The sequence below is a fragment of the Camelus bactrianus genome, chromosome 21 (assembly GCF_048773025.1).
Source record: "Camelus bactrianus isolate YW-2024 breed Bactrian camel chromosome 21, ASM4877302v1, whole genome shotgun sequence".
NCBI classification, from domain to species: domain Eukaryota; kingdom Metazoa; phylum Chordata; class Mammalia; order Artiodactyla; family Camelidae; genus Camelus; species Camelus bactrianus.
The window spans coordinates 7,670,483-7,689,579 of NC_133559.1; the positions used below are offsets into that span (position 1 = coordinate 7,670,483).

The 19,097-nt window shown below is 54.2% G+C and overlaps 1 protein-coding gene across 2 annotated transcripts; it reads right to left on the reverse strand.

Moving 5' to 3' along the window:
- Positions 1-7,769: 7,769 nt before the first annotated feature.
- On the reverse strand, positions 7,770-18,500 carry PBXIP1 (PBX homeobox interacting protein 1). Of its 2 annotated transcripts, XM_010953970.3 has the most exons (11): positions 18,352-18,500; positions 15,918-15,998; positions 14,059-14,185; positions 13,740-13,804; positions 13,501-13,666; positions 11,878-12,111; positions 11,736-11,759; positions 11,364-11,446; positions 11,129-11,260; positions 9,310-10,535; positions 7,770-8,759 (listed from the first exon to the last, which is right to left on the reverse strand). In XM_010953970.3, exons 2-11 carry the CDS (start codon positions 15,966-15,968, stop codon positions 8,678-8,680), a joined length of 2,190 nt encoding a protein of 729 aa, XP_010952272.1. In that variant the 5' UTR covers positions 15,969-15,998; positions 18,352-18,500; the 3' UTR covers positions 7,770-8,677. The 2 variants fall into 2 exon arrangements, with proteins under 2 accessions (XP_010952272.1, XP_010952273.1); XM_010953971.3 differs by lacking the exon at positions 15,918-15,998 and having other exon boundaries at positions 18,352-18,421.
- Between the last annotated feature and the right edge of the window lie 597 nt (positions 18,501-19,097).

Here is a 19,097-nt window from a genome sequence, read left to right on the forward strand (position 1 = left end):
TTTTATAATACTATAAATGGAGTATAACCTTTAAAAAAAATGGGTTGTTTGTTAAAAATAAATAAATAAAATCAGAGCCCTGATGAAGGAGGAGCTGGGCTTTGTCAGTGCTGCTACAACTCTGCCCAGGCAGAGGGAGTCCTGAGCAGTCGGTACCAAGCTCTGCCCCTCCAGGGCAAGTCTGTCCCACAGTGGAACTAGATGCCACCCTAACTCAGGGACACCACAAATTACCCGTTTTTTTAAATGAGGTACTGGGGATTGAACCCAGGATCTTGTGCGTGCTAAAACATGTGCTCTACCACTGAGCTATCCCCTCACCCCCAGCCCCTACCAATTACCCTTGCTTCAGCTCTTTGTTTGTGGTTCCAGTTTATCTTCCCGTAGTCACTGCCCAGCTGAACCAAGCGTTCCCCTCTACCAGTGTCCTCAGTGTAAACGTGACCTGTGAATCAGTCCTTGCGTGTTTGACGACCACAGCTTTGGGGGTAATGGAGCTTGGAAGACGTGGGACAGGATTGGGTAGGGGCTGTAACGAAGCAGTACAACAGGGTGAGAGAAGAGGGGAAGTCTGAGCCTTTGAGAAACTGATGGGAGAGAAGTCTACTTATATATTCATTCATTTCATTCATTCATTCATTCAACATGTATTTAAATGTCTAAAATGTACCAAGTACTGCTAGAGACGCACCAGTAAACCAAACAGAGCCTGCTCTCAAAGAGCATTTACTCTCATGGGAGACAGGCAATTTTAAGACAGCTTAAAAAATGGAGCACGAGATCAATATCTTGTAATAACTTATAATGAAAAAGAATATGGAAACGAATATATGTATGACAGAAACATGGTGCTATACGCTAGAGATTGACACAACATTGTAAACTGACTACACTTCAATTAAAAACAGAAAAGGAGTGTGCGAGCTCAGTGATAGAGCACATGCTTAACATGCATGAGGTCCTGGGTTCAATCCCCAGTACCTCCATTTAATAAATAAATAAATGAATAAACCTAGTTACCCCTCCAAAAAAATTTTTTTTCCAAATGGAGCATGAGAGACTTCATCTCAAAATTGGAGAGGGAAAATTGATATAAACAAACACTTGCAGGATGCTCTGATATAGGCTAAAAATGGCTCTAATGGCGCATCTTCTTGTTGTCCCCTCTGCCTGAAACACGCTTCCCAACTTTTTCACTGTGAAACAAACCCCGATTTGTACTTCAACACTTGGCTCGTCTTGCCTCCTCCAGGGAGCCTTCCCTGCCCCCCCCAACGCCATCTGACTTAGATGCTTGTTTTCTATGATCCTGATACACCCTGTGCTCACCCCTCTCATAGCATCTTAGACTACACTGTAATTGTCCATGTACTCATTTCTCTCCCCACAGATAGCTAATAGTTAATATTTATTGAACGTTTACTATGTGCCAGAACTTTTCTCAATCATATGACTACTACTCAATCACATAAACACTACTATTCCTCCTTAATGATGAGACAACTGAGGCTCAAAATTAAGAGATCTGCCCAGGTATTCATCAAATAGATTATTGCACATATGCCCCCGCACCCAACCTGGGATCCCACTCCAGAGAGAAGGGGCAAAATTACTTCCAAACAAACAACAGAAGAAGCTGACACTTAGGATCCCACTTCGCTCATGAACTGCCTCCTGCAAATTCTCTAAGTACCAAGTGAGGGTGAAGCTAGAGGAAAATAGAACGTAAGGCCAGCTCTGACTTGGTCGGGTTCTCTAGCCTTAAGAAACGCCGCAGGCAGATGTCCCTGAAGGTGAGAGGCTCTTCCCTGGAGGGGGTACAGGGGGGCGGGGGGGCATCCAACCTCCCACCGGACAGTGGGCCCCCTCCAGCAGACCAATGGAAAGTTGGATTCTCCTGTTCAGTCCTTGGTCTACAAATTATTTCCATCATTATAAGGCAGAGATTTTACCTTCATTTTTATGGCTGAGGAAACTGAGGTAATTCAATGAGTATTGTGCATCCAAGATAACATTTGAGCAATCTGTAAGTTAAAATCAATTTAGATAAAGACATGAATCTAGTGTTGAAAGAGCATTTACTATAGTCTGCAAGTACTTTTTCTTTTTTAATGAAGGCACTGGGTATTGAATCCAGGACCTCATGCGTGCTAAGCATGCGATCTACCACTGAGCTGTACCCACCCCCCCATAAATACTTTTAACTTCACGCTCTTGTTTTATCACATCCATAATGTAGGCAAAGCAAGGATCCTCCCATTTTTAAAAGAAACATGCTCCAGAAATTGAACTAATGTACCCAAGGATTATGGCTACATCTCGATCCGGAATACAATGAGAGAGAACAGTGATTTTTTTTTTTTAATGAAGATTCATGATTTCAAGAAATAATTTTGTTTTTCCATTAGCTTATTTTGTAGTGAATGTAAGCCTTGGAGCTGGAGAATGAACCCCATTTCAACTACTATTAAAGAATGATTTGTAAATTTCATCTTACTGTTATTTAACAATCTGAGTGACAGAGTTGATGTTCATACTTTGAAAAGGAGATTGAGAGACTTGCCTCAAAGTCAGGAGCTCTAAGAGGTGGAGCCGGGTCTGTGTGGCCCCAAAGCTGGCGTTTCCCGACCAGGGAGGCCTCCTGGACCCGCAGCCCAGCCGCCGGCAGGCAGCCAGCTCCTTCCCTGTGTTTCTCCCCCACACACTGTACTTAGCCTCACCAGGCCGTTGGAAAGCACATCAAGGGATACCAGCCCCCCGCCAGGCACAGGGTAAGAGCTCTGTAAGAGCAAATGAATGGGGGCTCTGTCGGGGACAGTTAAGGGCCCGGATTCACTCCTGAAGCCAGAAGGGCCCTCTGTGAGTATTCTCAAGGCTGAGGCCTCATCACCCCACACCCCGGTGCTCTGATTCCAGGGCAGCTCCTGAAGGCCCCTCTCTCCCTCCCAGCCCAGTCCTCGGCCCGGCGGGCCCCTGTCCCTCCTGCTGCTGCCCCCCTGTGGCCACCGCTAGACGTCTCTGCAGAAGGAGACACGAGCCAAGTCACTTCTCTGGAACAGCAGAGGAAGACCTGTCTTGTAGTGAGAGGCTCCTCCAGACCTGATCTCAGAGCCTAAATTCCAAGCGTGAAAAGCCGGAGAGAGGAGGGGTGGGGAGGCAGGAGGAAAGGGGACGCTTAGTAAGGGGTGAGCAGCCCTGGGCGCTGGTCTCCACTCCGTCCCTAGCAAGCTTTGTGTCCTTGGACAAGTCACTTCACTCTCTAGGCCTCGGTTTCCCTCTGAACAAGAGGTGGCACCCAGGCTTGTAAAGGGCCCTTCCAGGACTGGCCTTCTCCTACCCACAAGCTGGGCCCAATCAGGTGGCAGCCGGTGGCCAGAGAGGAAATGCCTCCAAGGCCAGGTGCCCCAAGTAGCTGAAGTAGGGGGCACACAGGCCCAGAGGAGAGGAGTCAGCTAAAGAGACCCACAGATGGGAGAGAGCTCAGATATTGCTTCCAACCCTTGGGTCCGCTCTGGCGGAGAGAGGGGCAAGCAGCAGGACTAGACATTTCAAAAGCCCACTGGTGTCCTAAGGGCTGTCTGGGGGCCAGTCCACCTCCACTGTCACTGTTCAGCCACAATAGGACCTTAGGCAAGTCCCCTCCTCTCTCTCTCTATTTCTTCATCCGTGTAAAATAGAGAAATTTATGGCCGTACCGTCTTTAAGGTCTACTCCTCAGTGAGATTAAAAAATAGGGAAAACAGATAAACAACAAGGTCCTACTGTACAGTACAGGGAACTATATTCAATACCTTGTAGTGGCTACAATGAAAAGGAATATATATGTATAAATGAATCACTATGCTGCTCGCCAGAAATCAACACAACATTGTAAATCAACTATACAATTAAATAAATAAATAAACAAACAAACAAAATTTTAAAGGTAGGGAAGGGCTCTGAGTTCAGGGCCCTCAGAGATAAGAGGGGTGGCCTGCGCTGGTCCCTCCCTACAAAGCTGCCTCTGTGAGGGCCCAAGGCCACATTCCAGATGAGCAAGAATTTATGGTGGGTCTGTTTGGCCCACGGGTGACTGAGCTTCCAAAAGGAGAGCCATCTAACACTTCCCTCTCCACAGCACAGGGCTTCAGGTTCCTGCCCCAGCCTGCCCCGGCCTGATGACCTGTCCCTTTGACTTTGGAAAAGGTCTCAGTGATGACCTCAGTGGAAAAGTCACTCCCCTCTGCTGGGTGCCTCCCCTCAGATTCAGTAAAGGTAAATGTACTAACAGCTGGTAAGAATTCCCCCAAAGGGGCCCTGCCCTGGAAAGGAATTTGGAGTGGGGCAGCGGGCAGTAGGGGCAGGAGGGACATGAGGACTGGGAGGTGGGGACATGCAACTTGGCAGAGCAGAGAGGTGATCTGCGGGGAGGCTGGCTCTATCCCTGTCCCATCTCCTGCACAGTCAAGCCCAGAGGCAACCCTGTCCCTCTTTCCCCAGCCCATCCCACCCCACCCCCCACAAAGCAGCTTGGGCCTTTCCTCCTCCTTTCCCAGCACCGCATCGCATGAGGATGCAGTCATCCACCTGTCATGAGACTGGGAAGCTCAGTGTGCCCTTGACTCCTCCCTCTCCCTTGTCCTTGTCCCACCCCAGGCCAGTCCATTCTGATTCACTGCTCTAAATCAGGCCTGTCATCTCTCTCTTGAGTCGATGGCTGACACCTCCTAACTACCCCCAATTTCACATCTCCATGCTGCCCTTCCCCCGGCCGGCTGCACTGCCCCGTGTGGATCTTCCTCTTCATGCCCCCTACCCATCAAAGGCCTTCAGTGGCACCCCTCCCCATTTCCTATAGTAAAGCTCCCCCTTAGACTTGCAGGCAGGCCTGTGGGAGAATTTGCTCCCTTACAGGAACCTGAGTGTCACCATCTGACAAGGCTGTTCCACCCTCCCCTAGGGCCTCACCTTTGCCCAGTCTGAAATCCCCTCCAGCATCACCAGTCCTATTATCCTTCAAGGTCCAGCTCAAAGGCCACCCCTCTCTCCTCTTCACCTCCTCAGCTGACTCCTCCCTGGCACTATTAAGAGAATACTTTTTAAACTCTGCTCTGTGTTAAACTAATCCAGTTAGCTTCAGGGGCAAGGACTGGGGTCCCCACAGCACCTAGCACAGTGCTGGGACTTGAATGCGAGTTAGCATCTTTTCGTCTTTTCCCTGCCAGCTCCTGCTGCATGGGTTGGGGACCAACACCCTCTCCTCCCATATCAGTAACTCACAGAGGCCTTGGCCTCCCCTTAGAGGTTAAATGAAATAAAAATAACTAAAAAATCGTAACAGTACTCTGCAGTTTGAAAAGCCTTTTCCTTTGTCTTAGCGTGACTCATTTCACAACCACCTGTGAGGGGGTATCTACAGCCTCACTTCAGTGATGAGAAAAAGTGAGGAGGCTGCAGGTGGGCAGTGGTGGAGAACTGAGACTAGGTTTTCTGACTGAAAGTTTGCCCAGGACACAGGTCTAATTAGAAGAGACCTGGCCTGGGCCTCCACCTGGCCCAGGATAAAGACAAAAAGGTGAGTGGGGAAGGGGTCTGCTTTGCTTCTGTGTGGGCAGGGCATGTTCTAGAAGCCAAGGGCTGCCAAAGAGATGGGCAGCAACCTTAAGGGAAGGCCTGCAGGGGAGGGAAAGGGAATCAGACAAGTCACCAAGAATTAGTGACAAGGGGCTTCTGTGGCTCAGAGGGCTGAGCGGTGAGAATGCAGGAGCGGGATCTATATTGTCTGGGTTTAGGGCAATGACCCCCACCTCGACCCTGCAGTGTCCCTTTTAGACCCTCTTGGAGCATGTGAAGCATGAAGGGATCAGGAACATCTGTGGCTCAGAATGAGACGGGCGGGGTGGTAGGGGAGACGTCCCTGCGTCAGGATGGCCCTGGGAGGTTCCCATGGCAACAGTCAGCCACTTCAGCATCTGTTCTTGTGCCAAGCAGGGGGCGCTGGGAGAGGTTCTCAAAAGGAACACATGCCTCCGACCCTCAGGGAGCTTACGGGATGGTACAGGTCTGAAGGTGACCACCACCACCCCGCCTCTGTCCCCCAGGATGGGCAGGAGTGGAAGGCAAGAGGGAAAGGCTGGGGCCTGGAGGACCTGAGGAGGCAGACAGGATGAGGAAGATCCTGGAGGAGGTAAAGGGTGGAGGGGGCATCAGTGAGAGAAGGCTGAGCTGAGGACAATGGAAAAAGGGGTGAGGCTGAAGAATGAGGGGCAGGGATGGGGGGAGGAATGGCAAGTTGGAGGACAGCTAGGAAATACATTTCGGGGACTGGCCAAAGGAAGCAGAATTTTTCCACTTGAGAGGGGAAGGCCCAAGACAGCCACCCTCAACTCCAGTGATTTCCCCCAAGGCACCCGGAAGCTGAGCTCTTGGCTGGGGGAGTTCCCAGAGGAAAGGGCAGAAAAGCCAAGTGCTCAAAATACCAAGTACTTAAACTAGACCAGACCCTGGAGGCCAAGCAGGGCTGTGTGACAGAGTCCCACGGGGCTACCCACAGGCTCCCCCTACCCCTACACAGCCAGAAGCTGTCCCCCGGCCCTGTGGCAAGGAGGGAGTGCTGTCCCCCAGCCTCAACCTCCAGAGGCTTGTCTCCACATGCCAGTTCTATGACCAGAGAGCATCCTATGATCTGGGCCTTGGGGTTCCCCTTCTTTACCAGTGCTGCTGTGGGTGCATGGGTGCGATGGAGGCAGCGGCTTCATGACCTGCAGTGGGTATGAGGATCACCTACCAAGGGCGCGAGAGAGGGTAGTCAGAACAGCCAGTGTCCCTGGTGTCCTCACCCCTCCCCAGCATACCCCTTGAGTTCTTGGCTTTTTCTCCCTGATTCAGCAGTTCAGAAACCTCCAGCTCAGCGTATTACTTCCTGAGTGGCTAAGAAAGAGGAGGGGGCTTGGGGGGACTTCCTAGCCTCCTTGAGAGTTCGTTATGCAAATGAAGGAAATGGGCCCTCGAAATGAAACTGAGAAGCCCCAAGCGGCCCACACCCTCTGGGAACCCAGGGGACCAGTCTGTGTCCTGTCCCCTGAGCCCAGCCCCCCTTCCCAGGCCACTGAATCCTGATCCCTCTGCTGGACACCCAAGTTTACCAGTCAGCTGCTCAGGCAGCATAAATTTTGAGCACCTGCAGAAGGCCAGCACCATAGACTAAATGTTTGTTAAATGAGTGGACCTTGTTCCATCCCCAGCCTGCCCCTCCCCGCCCCACTCCACCCTCCCCAGCTGAATTAAATGAGCTGATGCACGTAAAGCCCTTTAACAGTGAGTGGGCCAACAGTCACAGTGTTACAGAAGCACTGTCAATTACAGCCCCCTTCTGGGCAGGCGCCCTCAGCTTTACTAACACATTCCTCTGATCTGGCCTGAAGTCACACTGTCCTTCTGTCCCCTATACTCCCAAGGGAATTTCCAGGCCAATCAAGAAGCCCAGTCAGGAAGAACTTCCTAAAGAGTAGCCGAGGGGGATCTAGGTCTTCCTAGGAGAGCTAGCCGGAGAGCAGGCCCAAGTCAGTGGGGATGGGGGTGTCCAAGATTTGGGGCACCAAGCAGTGGGGGCGGCGAGGTTTGCAGTAAATGTGGAGCCAGGGCGCCACCTAGTGGTTTGCTCACCTTCCCAACCCAGAAGCCTGGTTGCAGGGTGGGGCGGGGGGTAGTGCCGGCATGGGTCCCTTTCCTCCCTCCTCCACATGCTGAAGGGAGCGAATAGCTTTTCAGTGCCAAATACGGGACAGGCATTTTGTTTACACTGCTTTATTTAATCTCTTCCCCAGCCCCTCAATCTCCTTTTTTGAAGATTAGAAGCCCAAGTCTCCCAGAGATTAACTTGCCCAATATCACTCAGCCTGGATTTGAGCCCAAGGCTCCGATTCCAAAACCCACTCGCATATTTCCCCATCTCCCAGGGGTGCAGCCAAGGCAGCTGTGAGCAAAATGGGGAGTTCTAGCCCAGGGGGCCTGAGGTTTGCTGGGAGGGTGAGGTGAGGGGGAGAGGAGTATATGGGAGAATGCGAGTACCAGTGCCCATGAGATGGTGGGTGTGGGTGTCCGCTGTGCTTAGAAACAGCCCCAAGTGACAGAGCCCCCACCCAATGTCACAGCTCCAATAGCATTTTATTGGGATCTGAGTCTATAGTTCACATGGGGAGGTGAGGCCACACGAGGAGCAGAGCTAAAAAGGGGACTTCATCTCCTGGGGACAGCTCCTTCCAAATCTAACAAAACCCCAGGGAAAACCCTCATGCTGGGCCTCCAGCCAGCAAGGCTAGTCAAACCCCAGGGGGCACGGGGCAGTGCGTGCAGCCAAGGGGCCACTCTGGGGGCCCCCACACACACAAGAGGAGGAAAGCACTTTGGCTTCAGAGTCAGAATTGCCTCCACACACCTACCTCCACTGCATCCCACTGAAAAACAGGATTTTCTCCCATCCCCCTTCACATTGGCGTGACACAATCAGGCTGCAAGGGTCACGGCCCAGGGCCCTGAGCATTTGCATACATTTGCATAGATAGCAAGGCAGGTCCAGCTAAGGCCTTTTTCTAGAGAAAGTGGTATCAGTGCAGGGCTGTGAAGGATATCCAAGGACACCAAACCAGCAGGGGGAGGTGGCAGTTTAACGGTTCCCAGGGGACAGATAAGCAGGGCCTCAGCCCCGGCGGTGGTGGCTGTGCTCCTCCCTGGGCCCCACAACTCTGGGGTTCCGCAAATGTTTGTCCCTCTTCCCAGACCTGTGGGGAGACATGGGGTGGGGGCAGGGAGAGGCCTTTAGAGGACAATGCCATGTGATGAGAAGGGGCTCCCTGAGGAGAGGGGACCCTATTTCTCCTAAGGCAGGTGACATAGGCAGCCACCACCAATAATCATATTGGGGGGAAGGGAGTGTGGCCAGACCTGGTCTCCCAGGATGAAGGCCCCAGTTGGGCAGGCAGGAAGGTGGGAAGCAATCTCCCTTACCACCCCTTCCCTCCCGCCCTCCACTGCCCCTGGCCATGGGGATATAGGCAGGACAGGACAGAAAAACGGGGTTGGGGAGGGGGAGGAATTCCGCCAGCCCAAAAGGGGACTCCCCAGGACCACTCTGGGGTGAGCACAGGCAGCTTCCTGCCCTCAAGGGAAGACAGGAAAGTATTGGCTGTGGGGGGAGGGGAGACCTAAAAGCAGAGAGAAAAACCTCAAACTGAAGACCTCTCCTCAGGACCCTGGCTCCTTCACATCCCCCCCCACCACTCCCTGCCTCCTATTCTGTCCCACCCATCTAACTTCCCCACAGTTGCCCACCTCTTCTTCAGTGCTTTGTCCCCAAAGAAGTGGCTGAAGATGAAGTCCTCAAAGTCATCCACCTCATCATCATCACCTGTCTGTCTCACTGCCACCTCCTCCAGTCTGTCTTCCAAGGCGTCTACAAAGTCCCGGAAGCGAAGGCGGTCATGGCGGAAGATACCATCCTCACCAAAGTAAGCAGGAGAGAAGGGTAGCTCCTTGCTCAGCTGCCCAGCCCAGGGCAGCCGCGCCAGGTAAGTCCTCAGCAGAGAGGCTAGCTCCTGTTGCCGCACTGGGGCGAGCTCCATGCCAAAGAAGTCCAGGCCCTCCTGCCGGGCACACTCGTGCACACCTGAGCAGCCCTGGGGTGCCCGGTACTTGTGCCTTGACAGCTCTGCCCAGAGTGGTAGGGGGTCATGCCCATCTTTAGCCCCTTCCTTCCACCGAGGGTGCTTCTGCCTTTCTCTGGAGGAGTGGGACCCCCCACTTTTCCTGGGGGGCTCCTTGGAACCCTGTCGCTTGCCATCCTTGCTGGCCCACTCCTCCACCCTTGGCTTGCCCTCCTTCCACCTCCCTGCCAACTCCCTGTCCTCTTCACCCGCCCAGCTCTTCTTTTCCCGGCCAGTTTCCTCCTTCTTAAGTTTCCAACGCTCAGTCTTCCGGTCCCCCTGCCCATCCCACCTCTTTTCCTTTCCACTCCGCTCCCTGGAACTCTGGAAGTGAGGTTCCTGACGCCAGGCCTCTGAGGCATTGGCAGAGATCCCAGGGCGCTGGCCCCAGTTCTCCAGGCCCTGCAGCTTCTGGGCCAGCCTGTGGCCCAGCTCAGCCAGGCCAGCATGGGCTGGGTCCCCTCGGCCTGCATCCCTCAAGCTCCGCTCCAGGTCCTGCTGCACAGAACCCAGCAGCTGCCGCTGCCTCTCCAACTCTTGCCTTAGCGCCTGGGCCTCAGCCTCCAGCCGTTCCTTCTGCTCCAGGAAGCCAGGGCTCAGCTCCTGCCCGCTGAGGCCCTGCTCCTTGGTCGCCTTGCCACCCTGTGGGCCTTTGCCCCAGTGGAGGCACACCCCATCTGTGCCCCGGACACAGCCAGCCTCCAGCCCCTGGAGCTGGGCCCGCAGCTGCTGCAGCTCTGACTCCAGGGCCCGCTGGGATGCCTCGCCCTGCTGTAGAGCCCCTCGGAGCCGGGCATTCTCCTCTTCCAGCCCTTTGGGCTGATGCATCAGGCTCTGAAGCTCTTCCTTCTGGGCCTGGAATTAGGGGTAGAGAGGAAGGGCACAAGGAGAGGTCCTTGTCAGGATAAGCCCAGTGCCTTCTACCCTAATTTCATTCTGTTGCAGTGGGCAAGTGGCCCAAGCCCCTTTATGGCCCAGGACACTCGAGAGGATTTGGTTCTCGTCCTTCCTATCCCCACCCTTCACTTCAGTTTCTATGGCGTTTTATAAGCACACACTTCTCTGATTCACCTAAAGATAGCCAAGATGTGGCTCTCGTCCTATGTCCACCTCCCATACCCAGAGCAGACATTGTTAATTGATCACAGCACCTCTTTCCCATTGAGCCTTGGCATGTTGTTCAATCCCTCCCCCTCACAATGCTCCAGGCAGACCATGCCAATCAAGCAGAGGTGGCATGCCACGTGAAACAGGTATGCCAGTCCTGGCCTAAACCTGAGCATGTGGGATGTGAACAGAGAACTAGAAAGGACTTGACTATAGTGGGAAAGGGAGAGGGTCAAAGTATGTGGATGAACAGTGGAAACTTCTTTTAGGGAAGGACACTAGGACAGACACCTGGCCTAGGAAGGGCTGGCCTAGCCCACCCACCTCCTGCTCATGCCCACCTGCAGCTGGGCCTGCAACAGCCGGATGTCCTGGTTCTCCCTGGCCAGCTTGTCCAGCAGAAGGGCCATGTTCTGCAGGCTGGGGACACTGTCAGGGGGCGCTGAGGCCTGCAGCTGCTGCCTTGGCTCATCCTGAGGGCAAAGGAGCCAGTCACCCCCACCCCGTCCCACAACCCTGGTAGCCCTGGATCTCCCCCACCAGGCACCACACACCAATGGAGACAGTCACACATGCCTGCCCATCTCCCGCAGCCTCCAGCCTCTCAGTATCCGACCCGGGATCTGGGAAGACCTGCAGGTCCACTTCCTCCATGGGTCCTGTGGGAAAGTGCAATCTTGAAACTGGCCCCAAGGCATATTAAACCCCTCTTCTCCCCCCACCCACCCACCCACAGTCACTCTCCTGCCCTGGACCGACTCTATGGCTGAGAGGTCCAGTGACGTAAAGGGCCAAGGGTCACCCTGAATAGCTGACAAGGCCTACAACTGAGCAAAATGTGTACAGCCCCCAGCATCCCTACTCCTGACCCAGGGAACTGCCCCCATCAGCCTCCCTCAGGGCTGGAAGGGGACGGACACAAACCAGCCAGGGCCTGTCCCCACTCACCACTTTCAGACTCTGAGAGGCCACCTGAAAATGGAGACAGAGGGGTCTGTCAGGCCCTCAGAAAAAGGGGTGGAGCAGGGCGAAAATGTGGCAGGAGGTGCCAGAGTAGGGGCTCAAGGCCCCAGCAGCAGCAACTACTCACCAGAGAAGAGGAGGATCCCCAGGCCCAGCAGAGCCAGGGCCCCAAGGAGACACATGTTGAGGGAGATGCCCAGCTCCCCGCCTGCACCCTCGCCCCTGGCCTGGTCCTTTACCCCCACGGGGGCCACAGGCTGAGGAATGCTGGGCTCCCGGCCCCGCCGTCTCCGCAGACCCTCCACATCCACGTCGGTGTCATCCTCACTGGTAGAGCAGTGGGCCTCCTCCCTGATCCAAGCTGGAGGAAGGGGTGGGGACAGGGCAGTAAGGAAACTGGAGAGATGGGACATACAGAGAGACAGAAAGAGAGGGAAGAACGGGAGGTCTCCAGCCCTGACAGCAGAGGGGGCACATGGAGACCCTGCCCATGTCTGCCTGGGTCAGTGGCCACCCCTGCCCGGTCTGGAGGTGAGAGATCAGCCCTTTCAACCTACAAACTACAAGAGCAGCTTTCATCCTAAAAGCGTCCTCCTTCCTGAAGCTCCTGCAACTGCTCCCCCGTCCCGGTCCTGTCCAAACCCTGGCTCTTCCTAGTCCTAAAGGCGAAGGTCTCCCTGGCACCATTTCTGGTTTTCTGCTCTTCTCATTGTACGCAGTCACCCACTATCTCACCCACCCCGCTGGCTTCCTCCCATGGCAGATGGAGTCCCAATCTGTAACTCCCGACCTGGCCTCCCTAGAGCTCCAGACCTGGAGGTCTGACTGCCTACTGGCCACTCCCACCTTGGTGTCCCTCAGGGGCCACTTAACACACTGCCCTTCAAACTGGATGTCTTCTGGTGTTCCCCCAATCCTGGGCAAGGAGCCACTGCTGCCATCTGGCCAACCTCAGCCCCAGACAATGCAACGATTCAACAGGTAAACATCTCAGGTCACATGCCTCGTAGCTGCCTTACTTCAGGGCTGACTGCTGCAGCTGTCCCCTAAATGGCCCCAGCCCCCGGCCTCCCCCTCCAGCCCGTCACCGTCAACAGAGATGGATTCATACACCCCTCTGACACAAGACACGGATGCAGCCTCCTCAGCACAGGACAGGGGCCCCATCCCTTTGTTGATGCTGCATCCTTGGCCTCGAATGTTCTCTTCTTCCTACCCTACCTACCAAAAGCCTACTCTTTGCTCAAGGCTTCACCCAAGCGTCACCTTCAGTGTGAACCTTTCCCCAACTGTCCCTGCCTCTCGCTTCCCCTTTACCTGTCCCCTGACGCAACCACCCCTCCTGTGAGAGCACCTAAATTACACCTCCTTTTTGCACCCCTCATAGGTCCGACTTGCATCCTGGCTCAGTCTAGCCTGCCTCTTACACAGGCCATAAACCCAACCTCCCTCCGCAGAGATGACACATGGAAAGGACTCGGGGAATGAGAGGTGAATCTAGAGACAAGAAAAGAGGAGGCCCCACCGCAGAGAGTAAAGAGTTGACCAGACCTGGGTCCTGTGACTTGCCAGCTGTGTGACCTTGGTCAAGTCACTTAACCTGAGCCTCAGTGTCCTCAGGGGTGGTGGTTAGGATTCACTGACACAATTTAAAGAGGGTGGCCAGGCTGCTGAGTCCCAGGGTGATATCTACTTCTGCTCCCACACCTTCTAGAAGGACATGGCAGAGAGAGAGAAGGAGGATCCTCACCTGTTTTGGGGGAGGAGGCCAGGCTGTCGGGGGGACTCTCATCCTCCAGGTCCTGTGTGTCTGGTCCCAGGCCTACCACGACAGGGGTCTCCTCCAAGTCTCCCTGGGCCTCTGTGTCTTCTGGGCCAGGCGGCTCCATTCCACAACCATCACCATCCAGAATGCCCTGATGCAGACACAGACATGAGCAGCTCTTGGCCCTCCTCATTTCCCCCCCTCCCCACAGTGAAGGTCCTCACCTTGGCCTTAGTCTCCTCTGGCAGAATGGGCCCAGATAGGGAGCTCTCACTCTGGAACAGGGTCTCTGTGCAGGAGAAGAGGGTCAAGAAAACACTACAGCACCCCCCCGCGGAACCTCCTACACGGCCCTCTGGCTCCCGCAGGCCTCCACCAAGTTGGAAGGGCAGGGGAAAGTCAGGACAGAACAAGCGAAGCAGGTTTTAAACTGAGATAAATGCAGGGAATAAAACCAACCAGCCTCCCTCTCCTTGAGGAAACTGGACAACCCCAGAACATGGGGGAGAGGTGGCTGCAACCCCCCCTCAGCAGGGCTGTTACCTTCTCCATCCAAGGTCCCAGCTAATTCTTCAGCAGCTACCTTGGAGGGGCTCCGAGGGGCCTGGGGAGGTCTCTCAGATTCTGGGCCCATCCTGGATTCTGGGCCCAGGGTCTCCACAGGCAGGCTCTGGGGGAAGGGGCACAAGCAGAAGGGCTGCTCCAGAGGAAGGACGGCCAGATGAAACCAAGAGCACAGGGTGCTCTACTGGGGTGCCTGGAACCAGCCGCACCGCTCAGGGACCCCAACTCACATCTCGCAAAAGTGCGATACATTCAGTAGTGGGATGTTCCAAAGTGGGGAGGGGGCAGGGGCAGCTGGCGCAGTGACATCTCTGCTCCGCGTAGTATCTGGCCATTCCCTAACCTCACCTGCTGCTCTGAGGAACTTACAGAGGCCAAGTTTCTATTAAATGAAGAAGCACCCCTGGACCAAGGCCCTGGACCACTGTACAAACCTGGTGCCCCTACCTCCCCAGAGAAGCCGGCTACAGCCTGGATTTTCCTCCCAAGTGACAAGCTCAGTTATCAGTTGGAAGGTGGGAGGACGGCCAGAGAACGACATCCCCCAGATGCCTAAGGATCTCAGTCATGACCCCCGCGGGCTTCCCTGCAGTGACCCTCACAATGGGCCACCCACACCAGTTACGTCTTCCAAGCTTTTCTGGCCTTTCCCACTCCCCACACCCTGTCTCCCAGAAGCTGACAGAGCCCAACTCATCCCAGCCTCACCCAGCCTGTCTCCCACAGTGCTCTCGGCCCTGCCATCCAGCTGCGGCCTCTCCTTTCTCTGCACATCCCCCTCGGTATGCCCACCCTGCACCCACCACCCCTACTCATCCCACCCGTGGCTCCCGCTCTCCTTCCAAGAATAATTCTTGACTTGGTAACTTAGTTTGTAACTTCTTTACAATTTTCAAGCCACTTTTTTCTCACGGCCCCTCCTACCCGGCAGAAATCTTGACTCCTCTTTTACAGGGGAAGAGAAGCGGGTAAAGCAGCTTGCCCCAGGTCCCCCAGCTGTCAGTAAAGGCACTCCAACAGGAGGCCAGGGCTCTGGCTGGGAGCCTGGTGTCCATCCTCCTCTGTCCACAAGCCCCAGTCCATGTGTCCTGCTCCAGCGTCACCCTGAGGGCAGCTCCCTTACTCCCAACTGGCACCCAAATTCAACATGTCTAATTTGAGCTCCGCACCTTCTTCCTCCTGGTGGTTCTAACATACCAAGCCCTTGACAAACTGCTCCAGCCACCCAGTCCCCATTCTGCCAGCCCCCTTCTCAGTGGCTTCAGAGGCACAGGAGTCCACTGGTTCCCATCCCACCAAATACCACCTGGACGGCAGGACCTTCAAAAAAGCTCTCCCCTTGTTCCAACCCCGGCCACACAGTGGCTGCACCCTCTGCTCAAGGCACTGGCTGTCCTGACGCCCTCTAACTCAGTGCCCTTCAGTGATTTCCCATCAGGAGGAGGCCCAAATGCCTGAGCCAGGCCCTTCAGGCCTCTTTCAGAGGTTCCCAAGCTTTGGCCAAATCTCTCTTCAACACTGTCTCCACCTCATCCAGTGGAAGTCCTCAGGCTCCCCCATCGTGGCTGCCCCACTGTTGCCTTAGAACTTTTGCTCATGCGTGTCTCCCCACCAGAATTTCTTCTCTAGTTCTCACAGCTTACCCTGGTGGTTCCCTTCTTTCAAGGCATGGTCTGAGTCCCAATACCTGACTCGCCTTCTCCCTGACACTACAGTTCCTCTCATAGCCAGCTGGAGGTGATGCAGGTGACCATCAAGACCAAGGGGACAGACTCAGAAAGCAGCCCCGCCTTGCAGGAAACCCCGTTCCATATGGTTTCCAGGCCTGCTTTTCCTACCTCTGCGCCAGCAAGCACCCAGCTGTGGTCTGAGTCTGGGCAGGAGGCCATAGTTGTCCCGGAGGCTGCTGAGGCTGCCGCCTGCAGAGAAAGGCTCTCTTAAGGATCCCAGCTCCCTTCAGGAGAGACAGGATACAGACAGCAGCCTTGGCCGGATGCCAAGGTTTAAGGGCTGGGCAGTAGCTTCCAGAACCAACTTGGTTCCAGTCCTTCTGACCCCAACACCTCAACTCCTCAGCAGTATTTGCCTTGCAAATCAGAACCTGCCAACAGCCACAGGGAAGCCGGCCTCTCTCAGGGACCAAAAGGGCCCTCTGGAAACTGGGAAACTGAACTGACCTTGAAAGGTCAGAGAAGCATAGGACTGGAAAAGCTTTGGGAAAACATCCAGGCCAATTCCTTCACGTTATAGTCAGGGGAAAATGAAGGCCAGAAAGGTGACTGATGGCTTGCCGAAGATGAACGGCTCGTAAGAAGAGTGAGGAATAACCCAGCCCTCCCTTCACCACCCTAGGCTCCCCCACAACCACCACCTCCTCCCCTAGGGCCTGGGGAGAAGACTCGAAGGTCTCCTTCAGTCCCAAGTCTCCCACCCACCCACCCACTCACCACGAGTCCTGTGTAGGGTCTAGTTCAGGAGTTCTGTACACTGGCTGCACAATGGAATCAATCACCTAAGATTCTGATTGGTTCAAGGGTCAGGGTCAGACATGGGTCTTTTTTAAAGCCTCCCAGATGATTCTCATGTGCAGCCAGGGTTGAGAAGGGCTGGCATAGCTTAGATCCTTCTGAATATACCTTTAGTAAATCTCCTTATCACTCTCACGCTCCATTCTAAATACTGTTTCCGTTCTTAGTAACCTCCAGAATTTCATCGTAGGAAACTTAAAGGTGACTGGGAAAAGGGATTTCTGGCAACTATCATAAATAAAGCACTTTATGGTTTGCAAAGCATGGACAAACATCAGGGCTATGGTCCTGCCCACTGCTAATCTGCTCTGACTTGGCTAGGTGAAGAGGGGGAAGTCATTCCAGCTTCCAAAGCCTGACACAAGGTGGGATAAGGAGAGAGGGACCTACCCTCCATCTATGGCCAAGACTGTCCCCTCAGGCTGGCAGCTGGGACCTGTCATAGAGGTGGAGGGATAGATGAGCTAACTCTAGGCCTAGAGTCTTAGATTGTGATCCTTTAGAGGAGGATAAATGACTGCTTGCTGAGGAGATAGAAGGGTGGCAAGTAGAAAAGGGTTCTGTAAGGAAACCCTGGGAAAACGAAGTGAGGCTTGGGAAGAAGTGTGATAGTTCTACCTTGAAAACCACCACGCTGCTCCCCTGTTTAAGCTGGTGCGAGTCCTACACGGCACCCTTATAACCTTCTGCAGCCCTTGCTAATCAAGATCCAAGCCCAGGACAGATGAAAGACATCTCCCAGTGTCTTCCCCAATACCTATGCCTCGCAGACACATGCACCCATCCCACAAGGAGCCAGGAGATCAGCTGCAATGACCTTCCCCTACCATGTCCAACAGAACACCCCTGGCCAGCTTCTACAGGTATCCATAGAAGCATCACTTGTGCAGCCCTCTGGGCTCAGGCCCCTCCCCCACTGTTCTGTCATCTTCCCATCCCCACTTGCTGCGTGTGACTCTTAACAGGTGGTGGCAGGAAGGAAGTAGCAGCAGCTTGGGCCGAAGTCCTTGTTTATCCCTAGCTGTGTGCAGCCTGCTCAGGTCCTCCAGAACCAGGCACCATGGCAACCAGGGTGATGTCAGACCCACTATCTCCATGGAAACCAGCAAGGGTATTTGGGTCAACAAAGACAAACACTTCTGAGACCCAAACAGGAGACCGTCTGGAACCCTTGGACCTCAGGGTTCCAAACTCTGGTTGGTACCTCTCTCTTGGTTGGATTCACCCAAGATTCCAAAAGATCTCTCTGCCTTATTAGGAAGTTCCTTCTGCTATCTAATCTCCACCCTTCCCGGCTGTGTTTTCAGCTTTCTTTCTTCTCATCGCCCTCTTGGAAGAAAACCCATCTCCACCCCCCTCCCCACTATTCCCTCTCTTTTCATTCAGGCAGGATTCAACAAAAACATCTTGCAACGATTGTCAGGGACTTGTGTTATTTCTAAAAAACAGCCAAAGGGGGAGCTCTCCCACACTGTACAAAGCCGGAAAGTCTCTTCTGGCTAATTTCAACCCCTCTAAGAGTTGTTCCCCCAAACCTCTAAAGCAAAGGACCTAGGGACACAAAAACTTGCCTGGGAGACCCCGAGCAAGTTCCTGTTTTGGAAACGTCCGCCCATGCTCTCCTTTTCCCCGGCCCAGAAGTGACAGATTCCCCGTGGAGCTCAATCCTTTTGAGCTCTGCCCTTCCTCTCCTCTATCCTTCCTCTCAGGGATTTCGGTGGCCCCTTCCCCGCTAGGGCATTACCTGACTTAGCTCTTGCTTCAGTCTTCAGCTGAACTTGTTGCTGCCTCTCCGGCTTTGCGGCCTCAGAAAGGAAGGTCACGTGACCAGGGACTAGCCAATGGAAAATCAACTTCCCTGAGGGGGCGGAAACTTTTGGCCAATAAGAGCTGGACTTGCGAGCTAGAGGGAAGGGGTGGGTACCTGCAGAGACTCTAAACTTGGACTTAACCCCCACCTCCGGTGGAAGGCTGGGGTTCCAGCAAACTAAGTTTTGGGTCATCTCTCCTCCTTTTCAGTCTCTAAACAATTTCTGGCGGGAAGATCCAAAACTAAGGCAAAGGCTGGCATCTCCAGAAACAACAGGGACAAGGGACCAGGTTAGTCCCAGGACAGACAGAGACAGCTGCAGGATGGGGGAGGGGAGAGTGGCAAATTGTGGGTTGGAAATAGCCCTTCTGTCAGTCTCCTCACCCTGCTCCGGTGCTGATTGTTTAAGGATACTGCTTTTTTTTTTTTTTAAGGAAGTGGGGAGAGGGCCTGAAAAGTATCCAAAAATGAAATCAGCTAGACCAGGGGCAGCCCCTTCCCCTACCTTGGGGCTATACTTGACCCCTAACCCAAACAACTGGGGAGTGGGGGTGGGCGGGCACTAAACCCAGAAGCACTGATGGCAATTGTCTCCCTGAAGTCTTGGAACCGGAGCTCTAGCTTGGCTCCAGGCCCGGCCCAGGAATGTGCTCCGAAAGGAAACTAGTTTCTCACAGCAG

Excerpts from the sequence above, each read along its gene's own strand:
- PBXIP1 (XM_010953970.3), bottom strand. The coding sequence starts at position 15,968 with ATGGCCTCCTGCCCAGACTCAGACCACAGCTGGGTGCTTGCTGGCGCA. Across the intron at positions 11,760-11,877 it reads GGGGATCCTCCTCTTCTCTG|GTGGCCTCTCAGAGTCTGAA; the intron begins GTGAGTAGTTGC and ends CTCCATTTTCAG. Across the intron at positions 8,760-9,309 it reads GACAAAGCACTGAAGAAGAG|GTCTGGGAAGAGGGACAAAC; the intron begins GTGGGCAACTGT and ends GTCTCCCCACAG.